Genomic DNA, 13397 nt, shown 5'->3' with positions numbered 1-13397 from the left:
TGAAATGGGTTCCGAAACTAAAATATCAGCATTCAAGCTGCGGAGAGGACTGGAAACTTTAAAACATTTAACACAGTGGCTCTTCTTCCTCACAGCTATCACGCTGACACAGAGAGAATACTGAGTAAAGGTGGACAGACCAAATGCCTTGAAAGGACACAAACCTTCCCTGAACCACGGTGAGCTCTACCGGCTTTCCCCATGTCGCTCCGTTTGTCGCTCCAGCCTCGCTCCCGCAGGGCTGCGTGGGTTTTGGCCGGGCCGCTGCGGTGCTGTCCTCGGTTTGCCAATCGTGCACTGAGTTTCAATTAATTTAGCTTCACAGTCGTCCTTGAGTATTCATTGTCCATCATGTTCTCAACAAAAAGTCACTCTTTGCATTCATCTGTAGTACACCACTCTCATACCTCCTGCCAGAAAAAAAAGGTAAATGACCATGACAGTAGAAACATTCTTTATTTTGTTATAGACCTGTTTCATTATTTGTTAAATGTCATTTATTGAGCTTGGGGAAAATAGATTAAAAAAAACTAATCCATTGAGGATGGGCTCCTATGGTATGTGCATCAGAGTCCTTGTTTTAATCCTCTGTCTGACTCTTTAACTCCCCACACAAACAAACCACACCGAAATAATTTAAAGATTCAGCTGTTTTAGACATAATACAGACAGTAATTTCAGGGTGTTTATGACGCTCAGAAAATGTTATTAATTGTTTTATGGGAAAAGGAAAAACCCTTTTTGTCAGCCACTGGGCATCTCATGATTTGTAATTCTGACAGTGATCACAACGCCAAAATCACCTCACAGCCCAGTATTGATCTTGGGGGTTTGACATATCCAGCCACAGAGGAACATCTGAAAACACTACTCAGGGCTGAACACTAGACACTATCTATGATTAAGTACTCGCTCATCAGTGCAACTAAATATTGTGTTAGTGCATAAATTATACAGCAATTTAAATTTACATTGCACAGTATTCCTAATGTATTTTGTAAATCTGGGATCTTAATGCATAGAGCGTCTGTCCAGTTTTCAGACTACCATAGTATAAAAGGCATGATCAACACTTTTATCATTATGTGTTATTTGCAAGGTTAAAATTAATGTGTAGAAAAGTAGGACAGGATATAAGATTTGCATAGTTTCAGGGTGTTTTTTTTTGATTGAAGAATTCATAACTTCAGTCCCACACTGTAAAAAAAAAACTGTTGTTTTTACAGGAAAACGCTGGCAGCTGTGGTTACCAGAGAATTCCTGTAAAAAATACAGCAGCACAGTAGACAACTTTACAGACGAAATATGTAAATTGATTTACAGTGAATGAAATCACGGCTGAATCACATTAAAAAACTGTTAAGTCTACAATTTTTTTTTGTTAATTTCACATAACGGTGTTGTATATAAATAGACCATTTCCTGTATTTTTTACATGTAATAACTGCTAATTGTGCATCAATAAATGATAAAATTAACAGGGAAATATCAAACAAAAACTAATTTAAACCGGTAGAACAACAGTAAAACTCTGCATTTTAAATGGAATGGTTCTGTATATTATATATAAAATCTCTTCAAAATATGCTGTGTTTTTATGTTTTAATAATCAAGTTATAATGTAAAATTTACGTATAAACCTGCAAAAATACATCTTGAGAAAAGACGAGAGAAAAATATCACTTTTGGGAAATTTATTTAACAGCAATAATAGTTGTAAACAACTGGATGCATTTTTTTCAACAGATACAACATGCAAAGAAGCTACATATAATGGTTCTTGAACTATGACTGAATCCAAGTTGAGATACTCCAGAAGATTAGCCTCTTTAAATCTGGACATTTTTAACAAACTTTAACAAACAAAGTTTAAGTGTCAGGCACACAACAACAACCCAATTCAATCAAAATTTTGTTTACATTCTGAATGTTCCACAGTATGGCATAAAACTTATCTATCTCCATGGAGACAATCACGTGATGCCAACAGGCCAAGTTACAGGTCAGATCTGTGGAGAGGCGTACCCCCTCAAAATAAGAATGCACGTTTGTTAAGGTATTTTTGCAAAATAACAAAAATTACGTTGTGCCTTAATTACCATAATACACATTGTGGATTGAACAAAGCGAAAAGTAACAGTACCTCTTCTCAAACAAACAGTCAGAGTGCACAGAAGGAGTCCATATTTAGGCTTAACGCCACTCGTGATCGGAGAGGTCCTGGATCAGGGTGAGGACTCGAGGGTTCAGATTGAGACGACGCTTCGAGTTTTTATTCTCCACCTTAGTTCCTTTTTCTGGGTTTATCGAGAAAAAACACCTGTAGAATAAAAGCATATTAAGCATTTTAATTGATCAGTTAAAAAAAAAAACTTCATGTGTTCTTAACTTATTTACTTCGTGGATGTTTTTAAAGCCAAAACGTGGCTTGTTCCCATGAACTGCTATAAAAATAGTATATTTTGATATTTTTTTCTACTTTAAACATGTCACTCTTTTAGAGTCTGAAATATACATATCAAATATTAATTATATTTTTAGCTTTTTAACCCTTTCAATGCCAGTATGTTTACATAACTCTACATAATGCTGTTTTTATACAAAAAAAACTAAATAATTTCCATTAAATGCATTTAGTGAGTACACATACACAACATTATCCGACATCAATAGCACACACACTTTTCTTCCAGAAAACAATAAAAAGTGTGAAACTTTGCGGCATGCTTTGAATGGGTAAAAGTGGTGCCACCTGATGGACAAATATAAAAACTACAAATTGAAAGCCTGTGGTCCAAACCGAAATCTTAACATAAAGGAATGCATTAGTTTTTGTCAAGATAAACGTGGGATCAAAAATAGTGGTTTTAATGGGTTTCAATGGGGCAGTTTTTGGCCCTAGGAACTATTAAGGCAGTTTTTGTGTAGCTTAGCCATTTTAGGCTTAATTAAAGTACAGGTCTGAGAAATGCCATGCCATGTTTACTCACCTTTGAAGAAACTCCAGAGTTGAAGCCAGCTCAGATGGATAATGGATGTTGAAACAGAAGTAGCTCCCGAACATGAGGCACAATGCAGAAATGAAGGAGGAGATGTTTGTGTTGATGAGGTTCCGATCCAGACTCAGCATGTACCTTGTTGAGGAATAGCAGGACTGTCCTATGAACAAATTATTTAACAGGTTATATTAATAAGCGCTGCACTCACATGACAGATTCTATAAACAGTGCAATTAAAAAAAAGAGATATGAAACAGACTTACCACAGACAATAACAGCAGGTGTCAGAGGCACTTGCTCCAGTTGGACCTCTTCTGCCAGACAGGTATCTTCTACATGGAAGAACATGGACTCCTCCTTCTCATCAAAGTAGCTGAGCAGAAGCAGGACCATCTCTTTCACATCATCTGAGCAGCCACTCTGCTGTCCCCGCATCCTCTGAAGCCTTGCATAAGTCTGAAGGAACTTATTACTCTTGGTGACATAAACTGTGGTCATGTAGTTGAGAAGCCTTTTTCCCTTCAAATCCAAATTTCGCGTGAATGTCTCTTTGAGGTCAATCCCAGTGAGTTCCTTGAAGTGGACCGACATGCCAAGTTCGTCAAACCAAAATGGCCACTCCTCTCGAAGGCTTTTGATACTTTTTCCCTGGTTGACATGTTGACGCTGTGTGTAAAAAGTGGACTTCATTAGACATTTTACCTCCTCTGGATTGGCATCAGATTGTTGGAACATCTCCTTGAGTTTTTCCTTCTTTTGGTGCTGGCTCTCTTGAGTTTCTTCACGGGGCAGAAATTTCACATTCCATTTAATGCATCCGTAAGTGTCCTGCATTGCTGCTCTCTCTTCTAATGGGATCTCATCTGTGTGGTCTGAGTCATCAGCCTGATGTTTTCTTTTTCTTATTTTGGGTGTTGAAGTGCGCCTCACATTTTCGATTCTGTTTTGCAGCTGTTTTACAAGGGAATGGTAGCCTGTTCCAACAATATCGCCCTCTATTACATCTTGCAGAGAATTGGGATATTTTGCCACCATTTGCTTTGCAACATCAGTTGAATGCTTTTTACCTACATGGGGGCATTTTTCCATCATCTCAGTCACAACAATCCGGACCATTTGCCTCCTCAGTTTTGGGCCTGGCCTTTTTCCCCTCTCCAAAGAATCCATCACTTCCTCAGGAAATTTACTCCATGGAATTTCAAAGTTGTCTTCCCACTGTGTGTCAAGTCCTAGGCTGCTGGAGGAGGTTGACGATGAACTTTGGGGTGAAACAGAGAGCGATGACAGCAGTTGGGTAGGTGAGGCTTCCACAGATGATAGTGAGCTGTTCTCGGGAGTTTGGTCTTTAAATGACAAAAAAATAAGATTATGATTCACATTGTACAATATTACACAATGTCCATGTCTGCTTTTGCTGTTGAATAGCTGTGTGTTGTGGTGTTTTTACTTACATTTCTGTTTCCAAACAGAAAGAAGCTTTCTGGCTTGTACAGGTCTTAATACTGTCATCAAATCAGCCTCCGTTACGAAGCGTAGATCATCATACGTCTCGACTCCAATGGACTGCAAGTGCTCTTCCAGGATGTTTTTGTTTACTACTTGAAGTTCTGGTAGGGCTTCCATGATGGCGACATCTAGGAAGGTTCGCCCTGAGTCACTCATATTTACACTGAAGAAGAAATGCAGAACAGAAAAAATATACAGTACATACACTTAACAGAACAGGGACATGCATCAGGTAACACTTATATTAATGTCAAACTAACAGTCCAATTAACAGCTTTAATTGGACTTTATTTTGCCACAATACTGTGTTTTAGTGGAATGACTTGGAATCCATTAAGAATATATGATACCAAAGGATAGAAATCAGGCAGGTCATTAATGTTGATACATTGTAACCCAAGACTGTCCTTTGTCACAGAATACAGATGGTATTCTGAGAGGAAGATGCCTTTGTGGATATCCATCAAAACATACACAGATGTGTCATTTTGAATCAAGATGAGTAGAAGTTCACCAAACTCCATATACTCATCATTTCTGTACACAAGAAACTGTCCTTTTTTATATGCAGTGCCCTTGTACTGAATATCTGTGGCAACTGTGGTATTGCTTTCTGAAAAGGCTAACTCCCTGACTGCATGTTTAATAGCGTCACTGTAGAGGTTGGGATAAAACGCACAGCTGTCCTTCACTTGCAGTAGTTTACTGCATTCTTGCCCAGCTAAAAGATATGCCTGATACATCTGATGACGCTCTGACAATGTTTGACAAATATTTTTGAAGTTTTTCAAGTGTCTGGCACATCTTTTAAAATAACTGTGTTTACTTTCAAACCTAAGCGTCCATAATCTCCTCAATGGACCAAATTTCAACGACAGTGCTGAATAATGGCGCAAATAGTGGTGCTTGGGTTTGAGTTGAATTTCAGGAAACATCATCTTTCTCAACTCCAAATATTCTTGGATCAAAATGTCAAGATATGCTATCTGGGACAAGGAAATGTTCTGAGCACAAATAAGATCCACAATGTCTTTTAGCTGGAGAGCTAACTGCCATACTTCATCCTCATGATTTTGCACTTTGTCACCAATCAAAACTGGTAGCAATCTCAGAAGGTTCCAGTTTTGAATGGCTTGCCCTGATAACTTGGCTCCGTCAGGTTTGACAGCACATGGCTTTGTGAGTGCTTCAGATCCTTTGTACTTAAACTGTTTGATGCGCCTGTTTAAGAGTGAGTATGTGAACCATTTTTTCATTTTTATAATGTTCTTCAAGTACAGTGCTAGATCATATGACAAGACTCCTTCAAAGAGGTCATGACCTAAACAAGGCGGGAGACCAGGTTGGGATACGTGAAAAGACTCAAGGGTATTAAAGATAGAGTTTACCTTTATTCCTCTGACGTCTTGGATGTTTTCAGCCTGGAGATCAGCAACAGCTGTGTCATACGTCTCTGGGGTGCGTGGAGGACCACAGGCATTTGGATCAGCCTCAAACTCACTTCTCGTGATGTCACAGTACCTGCAAAAATATTGAGAGCGGCTGAAGTTCTCTGTAAACCCACCTATGCAATGAGAACCAAGGTTATCCCCAGCAATGCAGTAGAGACCCCCTTTTACTGTTTTTCCATCTACATTTATTCCATCTGTCTCCAAGGATTTCAGATCTGCCAACAACTCTGAGAAAACTTTGGCTATTCCAAAACGCTTTAAGTCATTCTCAACACACAACAAGACTAAAAACATATTATCAGTATTTGAACGCAAATGAATGGGTAAATTTGCTAATGAAAGATAAACTGCAAGAACTTTGTGTGTCTTTTTAGCAGAACCCAGGGGATTCACAATTTCAAATGAATCTTGATACAAAATCAGTTTGAGGCTTTCAGGGTTTTCATTAAAGAACTGGTGACATTTGAAAATTTTTCCATCATATAAATCCGTAAAAACCTCTACATCAGGATCTCCAAACTGTTGTGGCTGTGCATTCCTCCATAACTGGGAGTGCAAAAAGCTCTTCAGAGTTTCTGCCACTGGTATGTAGTACGCAAATTTTTGTGTCATGTTTTCATCCATTCCCAATAGCACTTTTTGGGGTTCCGTGTACTTAAACATTTTTGTGAATGTCTGATTTCTGGTGTATGTTGTTCTTAATTGTCCCTGATGACAGGCAGAGAACAAATCTGACTCTTTAATGCAGTCACATATTTTAGTGACTGCTTCATCTGATAGGCTCATATCATTTTTTAATAAAGAACTTACTTTAGTTATTGTGTAGGCTTGACCTAACTCGTGCACATTTTGCATCTCCTCAACAATAGTCTGTATAGTAGAGGCAGGAATAAGCAGCTGTCCTTGCAGTTTAAGGTAAAAGAGACACATGTTTCTGAGATAAGACTGACTATCATTCTCTGGCATATCACTGGCTGCACTAGCTGTTGGCATGGCTTCATGTGTGCTTTCTGAATCATCTGTACTGGCAATGACATTTGGGGGCTGAAGGCGAGTTTCCTTGTACATGTCATCAATACCATCAGGGGAGCATGCTTTATGCTTCCTACACATGTGAGAAGTAAATGATGACTTTTTTGTAAACACATGCTTACAACCACTTACTGGACATGACACAGACCTGCCCTCTCCAAAATGATCATTTAAGTGAGACACTAGCTCTTTCACCGTGTGTAAATTGCGGGCACATAATGAAACTGCGCATTTTAAATCCGCAACAACAGCTTTAGGAGCAGCTTGCGGTGCAGGTGCATTGTGCACACGATAAAAATGGCCCTTGAAAGCTGAGTAAGTGGTAAATGTTTGACTACAGTTGGCGCCAGCACATTTGAAAAGACAATGAGGCTCATTCCTATGTACTCTGCAATGCAGTACATAGCCTCTTAATGTAACAAATTTGCTTTTACAAAAGACGCAGGTGATCATTTTTAGGATTTCAAATGTTTGCCTGTGCTTTTCAGCTGAATTAAGTTATCACACATTGAGCTAACGTTACTGGTCTTAAATATGGACTGGTGCTAGCTAGCTAGCTTTCAGCACACATTTTCGTCTGGTCTCGAAAAAAGAGTAGCCTAAATATGAAGCTTACCTTCCAATTGAACAGCCACAGACCCTCCAAAAAACTTGTAGATTTGTCCTAAAATCTTTTAAAATGAAGTGGTCCGAAGATTTCTGCTCCGTTCTCTGCTCTGCAGACTGCACACTGGCTCCTTAGTGACGCTAACGGCTAATGGTTCGCGCTTCTCCCGCCCTCACGTCATTATCCAATCAGAGACGAACTTCAGCTGCGCACTTTTAAATTTCAAAATTAGGAGGACTCAGTGCACAATGAGAGAGTAAAAGTACAAGTGGTTAGAGGTGGCACTGTTAGGTTGTTTAGCCTGTGAAAATGATAATGATAAAGACTAAAAGAAACATAAAGCATACAAGGATTAGGACTGAACAGTGTTACTTTGCATATATCAATAATTTGAATGTCTTATACACACACTCTACAATATGCTACAAATAGCCTAAATTATAAATGCAATGTTATTAAAATTGTATATTTTTTATATTTAAATAGATAGGTAACCTCTCAGGTTCACAATAAAACTTTTTTGTGAAAACATTTTAAATAGGCCTACGTCAATTTGCATCATTTTATCAATCATGTTAAAATTACAGCATAAACTTGTAAAGTGACTTACATATATTTGTATTTTTTAAAACAACTGACTAAAACTATAGTTTTTACAATATTTGCATGTGAAATTAACTAAATTGTTTTGTTATGAGTATTACAGTATTTCTCTGTTTTTGTTACCAATATTTGTAGTTTTAACAAATAAATTTGATTGTAATCACATATTGTTGTTGTAAATATAACAAAAACATTCTGTTTAATAGTTTCCAAAAATTCACTGTACTTTAAACAAAAAATATATGTTTTTGAGTTTACAATACTTTTCTGTAGGGATTTTACATAGTTTTTATGTAAATTTCACAGTCATTTTTTACAGTGCACTTCTGAAACTAAGCACACGCCCTTGTGTGGAAAGAAGCGAAGCGGTGGAAGACAGAGAATGTGACACAGAGTGAGTTAAAGTGCAGAGCAGCAGAAGTGAAAATGGCTCAGAATGAATAAATGTTGAAGTTCAGCCCTGTCCCTGAGCAAGGCACTGACAGGTTACACTTTATCATGCCCTGCGGTGTGTATGTGTGTGTGTGTGTGTGTCCCTAACACTGGTGTCCCTAACACTTGGGTAAGTGTGTACTTTGATCTTCTCATGTATGTGTACTTTCATGTCCCTGTGTGTCCTTGTATTTGTGTGTGTGTGTGTGTGTGTGTGTGTGTGTGTGTGTGTGTGTGCGCGCGCCCCTGGGCTTTAATAAGTCTCTGTGTGATAAGTGCAGCTCTCCGCAACCCGGAGGAACAGGTTCCACTGTTGAACTCTCAGTCCAACAACCTTTTGGTGTCTGACTGAAATGAAATGCCAGATGCAGCCCGACACTCCGCTCAGACCTCCAGCCTACAGATACAGCCCTGTAACCGCCTCACCGGGCTACACCGCAGCTCTTTAATCTCTTAAGATTGTCAAATGTCAGATCAGACGATTGCCTCCTAATGCATTTGTGTGACCAGAGACACAACATGGTCGGCCCTGAGGACTGCAGAGAGGGGAGGAAGGACAGGACAGGACAGGACAGGAGGGAGCTGTGTGGTGTTTTTCACAATCTGGGTGTTATTTGATGAGCTATTTGATTATTTAAATAGCTACAAATGTTACATACGTCATTTATAAATTGCATCTTTTTTGTTTTGGTTGTTGGTTATAAAATTTTACTCACAAAGTTAAATACTAACTTAAATCTGGAGACAGAACCAGATCTATGCACACACATTCTAGACACGTACCCAGGGTCAACTGCCTTAAATAAGGTTTATGTATAAAATATTTTAAAAAATATAAGCATCCGATCCCAAACTTCTTTCAGTGTTTATACATTTATTCACTCAGTTTAGTGGAGGTCATGCTCGTATGTTTGTGGCAGGCTAGCAGCTTTTTGGGTGCAGCTAAGCTAAAAAACACTAAGAGAAAGAAAGAAAACAACAGACAGGGCTTTACATAAGTTTGTCTCAGACAAGTCCCTCCACGTCTGAAGACTCGGCAGCAGAGGCAGGTGATTTTAGCCCCAATGTTACATTAGCGAGTAGCAGCAGGTCACAACTTTGACAGATACTGAGGATGATTCCTCTATGACGACACAAAACACCACCGCGAGCAACGAGGACGGACAACAGATGAAGACAACGCATCAACAACATCAGCATCAGCATCACAGGACAAGACTATGGAGGACGGTAAAACTTTACTGCATGTATCCATTTGTGAAGACGACTCACAAATAACAGTTTGCTTGTGTTACATTAAGTTTGCAGATAACCGAGTCAGTGACGGAGACTGTTCCATATGAGAATATGAAAAGGACTGACAGCGGAGAAGAAGTGGATTATGCTGCAGAAGATTCTATGAATGTATTGATAGGTTTTGTCTTTTGCCGTGAAACCAGGTGAAAATCCATTTGAGATGCTGTGAATTATTATTACATTACAAGAATTTTCCCAACACCCCAAGTTTCAAGCGACAGAGATAGATTTTCAGTCGCATATGCCTGTAAGCAGGAATTGTAATTTACATGTTGAATTGTTGTTATGTTTAGGGGTCAGCTGGATGCTTGGATAAACCTTTTTCTTTGGGTATATTAGGCAAATGTACATCTCCTCTCTCTTCACGACTTACACTTTAATTCCCCTTTTGCCCGATTCCTCCTTTTCTCTTTCCTTTCTGACTTTTTTTAACAAGCAGCAGTCTCCCTCTCTTTGTCTTTCTGCTCTCTCTGATAAGCGCTCGTGTCTGTCTCACTTTCTCTCTCTGCTCTTTTATTAGCAGCAGTGTCTTTGATCTGAGTGAAGGAGGCTTTAACTCTACTGTCTCATGAATAGCTTTGAGCCTCTGACCACACAGACACAACGAACATAACTCCCATCGCACAGCTCTTACCGCGTTCGTTGTGTGTAAACAGCGGTGAGGGATTTGTTCAGGGGAGGGACGGTGCAGCTTTAATGCTGCTTTAAGTTGTAAACAGAGTGTGAACTGACCGTCAGTCCGGTTCAAAACATTATCAGTGTGGCTTGTAAGTAAGTCAACTACAGTGGGTCATTTGCAAGCGGCAACTACCACGGCTTGAGTCTGAAGCCAATGTGGAAGTATCTTAAAGTGCAATTCCACTGCCGGCCACTAGATGCTCCCATTCAAAAAGCATCAACTTCTCTGGTCATTTAGGAAATTACTGCTCCGTTAACAAAAATGGATGACTTATAGTAGCTATGACGTCTGTTGTGTGAGTGTTGATTGACAGCTGTGGTGGTCCACTCACCCGCTGCTCTCCTCAGCTCTGGGACTCGCACTGAGTCAGACTATTGTTATAATATTTCAGTAAGTTTGATTGTACTTGATTATGATACATGCCCTGTTAGCACAGTTTAGTAAAAGTAGCTAACGTTAGCCCAAGTGTGGACTGCTCAGTGCTCCCGGTAAGCTAGCATTCACTTTGGTCCGAGGTAGCGGGGTGTTCCCAGAGCGTGAAAGGCAACAAACTGCACTCCTTACTTGGAAAGTCCTGGCTCCAAATGGAAAAGAAAAGGCATCATCCATAAGCAGCAACTGTTACTGTGTTAGTACATCACACCTCGCTACGTCCATCTTTATATAGAGTCTATAGTCATTTGTAGGGATTTTTTTTAAAAAACATAAAAGAAGTAAAGCAAAAACTTCCCTGAATGAACTGCATCAACTTGTGTGGAAATAATACATTTATTACAAAAAACAGGCTTAAGACTCAACATTTTTTGCCTTTGTCCAAAGAAATGTCAAAAACACTGTTCTATTCATCAGTGATTGGCTGATTAGCAGCAGGTGTGGAGCACCACTTATCTTATGCAAAAAAACCTGACCCACATGATTGCAATTCTCACTTCACATGAACTGTATTTCAAAGATTTATAACATTATGTAAAAGAATTCTATCCCATAGTTTTAGTCACCACATATACTGTGTTTTCAGAGTTATAAGTAATATACAGTTTTATCTGTCCACCTGTGCAAACTATGGATTGTGGTTTGGGTTTCTTTGTGTGTAGTTTAGGTACGGTAGCATTTGCTCATCAATTCAAAAAAGCAGATTCTTTTCATGGCAGACATTTGACTTGTTAAAGCAGGAAAAACACAGGTGGAGCCAAAGTTCAGGAACTTATTATTCTTGCTAGTAGCTTGTTATCCCTCTGTTTTGTTTTTAGCTTAGCAAGGAGGGTCACTAGTTGGAAGTTAGCTTTTTGTAGGAAGTGATTACTACAAACTTAAATACTAAACCTCTTCTCAACCTCAACTCATTGCTGAGGTTAAAAACAATAATTTGGAAAAAAAACAACTGTGAAGATTGTTATTGAAACAGTGAGATAAATACCACAGAGATAAATAGATAAGTTTAATGCAGGACTATTCAGAGACAGCTTCCACTCTGTACAGTAATATTGTATAATAGATTCATTAAGAGCGACCTACAAGGCTAACACTCTATAAACATGACAAACCAGGTCTCTCTTTGAAGAAGTTCCCTCCTTTTTCAGTTATAAGAGAGTTGGTAAAGGGTCTGAGTCCTGGAGGAGACGATGGATCTTCAGGGCAGTGAGAGTGGAGGTTGATCGCTGCTGCCGAGGTGCACACGCTGAGATGTGAAAAAAAAAAAATCAGGAGTTACAGAGAAGTATGACTTCAAGGGAGGAGGTCAAATGAGTTAAAGGAGCGAGCAGCTTTTTCGAGCCTCAGATGAAGAGAATGCTGAAAATCTACGTTTCACGCTTTGTACTCGACAGTAGGGCTCGACTCGTGGGAGTAATTAGCACTGCAGCTTTCCTTTTGAAGTGAGCTCGAAGAAACAGCAGAGAGAGCCGCCGCTGCTTGTGAGGGCTGCACGGTGATGGAGATATGAGGAGTGGAAAAAAAAAAGTGAAGTGCCGGAGGTGAAGGCTAGTTTCACACAATCATGTAATTTGCCACAAACTAATGCATTAAAAAAAAAGAAATTATATAGATTTTACACAGCAGGAGGTTTTCACAAAACAGATAAGTTACATCATGAAAGAAAAAAGATCATAAGATATCAGGAGGTAATTAGGATTGCTCATTGTGGAAAGGGTGATGTCTTCTAGGGGTCTTGGTTTGATCCATACTCTGGAGCCCAAAGATACTCCAAAGTCTGACAGTTTGTAAATGACTTGGATGATTAACTGACTGTCACCATAGTTACAGATTGGTTCTCTCTCTTACCAACCAGTCAACTTATTGTTTTCCTTTTAATTTTATAGACATCATAACTGACTCATGCTGTAATACTGTGCTACCATTAACTTCATGAATTTGTGTTTGTTTTTTGTTTTGTCCACATACAACAATCCTAAGAAGAAGAAGAAGGACAAAGATGACGTCCTGTAATATCTTCATTAAAGGAAAACTTAATCTTTAAGAGATGTATTTAGAGATGTACCTGGAGCTCACCCGCCCCATCAGCTCTGAGTAAAATTCCTTCCTCTCCTTTGCCAAATTTAATTTTTTGGGTTCCAACAGCTGCCAAGATACCAGCGAGCAGAAAAACAGAACTCCAGCCTTCACAGCGTCCCTTTGGAAACCTGCAAGTGATGTCACAGATGCCACTTCCATTTTTTTTTTCTACAATCCATGGACACAACTTATTATTTTGGAATGAATTTCACGTTATCTGTTAGCTGAAAGCCTGCCCGTTTCTATGTTCTGTGTCCCCAGGATACCTTCCCACACAAATA

General features: G+C 39.1%; 1 protein-coding gene across 1 annotated transcript; it reads right to left on the bottom strand.

The window, feature by feature from the left end:
* Positions 1-1679: 1679 nt before the first annotated feature.
* On the bottom strand, positions 1680-8241 carry LOC121889281. Its single transcript, XM_042401127.1, has 6 exons — positions 7605-8241; positions 5894-6026; positions 4451-4668; positions 3263-4342; positions 2991-3159; positions 1680-2320 (listed from the first exon to the last, which is right to left on the bottom strand). The coding sequence occupies exons 3-6, from the start codon at positions 4659-4661 to the stop codon at positions 2194-2196; spliced, it is 1587 nt and encodes a 528-aa protein (XP_042257061.1). The 5' UTR covers positions 4662-4668; positions 5894-6026; positions 7605-8241; the 3' UTR covers positions 1680-2193.
* Positions 8242-13397: the final 5156 nt, after the last annotated feature.

The sequence above is a fragment of the Thunnus maccoyii genome, chromosome 3 (assembly GCF_910596095.1).
Source record: "Thunnus maccoyii chromosome 3, fThuMac1.1, whole genome shotgun sequence".
NCBI classification, from domain to species: domain Eukaryota; kingdom Metazoa; phylum Chordata; class Actinopteri; order Scombriformes; family Scombridae; genus Thunnus; species Thunnus maccoyii.
The sequence above is the reverse complement of the archived record's forward strand: the minus strand, read 5'-3'. Positions and strand labels throughout refer to the sequence as shown.

What these genes read in the sequence shown, in the direction of transcription:
- LOC121889281 (XM_042401127.1), bottom strand. Translation starts at nt 4,661, where the DNA reads ATGAGTGACTCAGGGCGAACCTTCCTAGATGTCGCCATCATGGAAGCC. An exon ending in TTCTGTTTGGAAACAGAAAT is followed by an intron (nt 4,343 to 4,450) that starts GTAAGTAAAAAC and finishes TGTCATTTAAAG; the next exon opens with ACCAAACTCCCGAGAACAGC. An exon ending in ACTCTGGAGTTTCTTCAAAG is followed by an intron (nt 2,321 to 2,990) that starts GTGAGTAAACAT and finishes TTTATTCTACAG; the next exon opens with GTGTTTTTTCTCGATAAACC.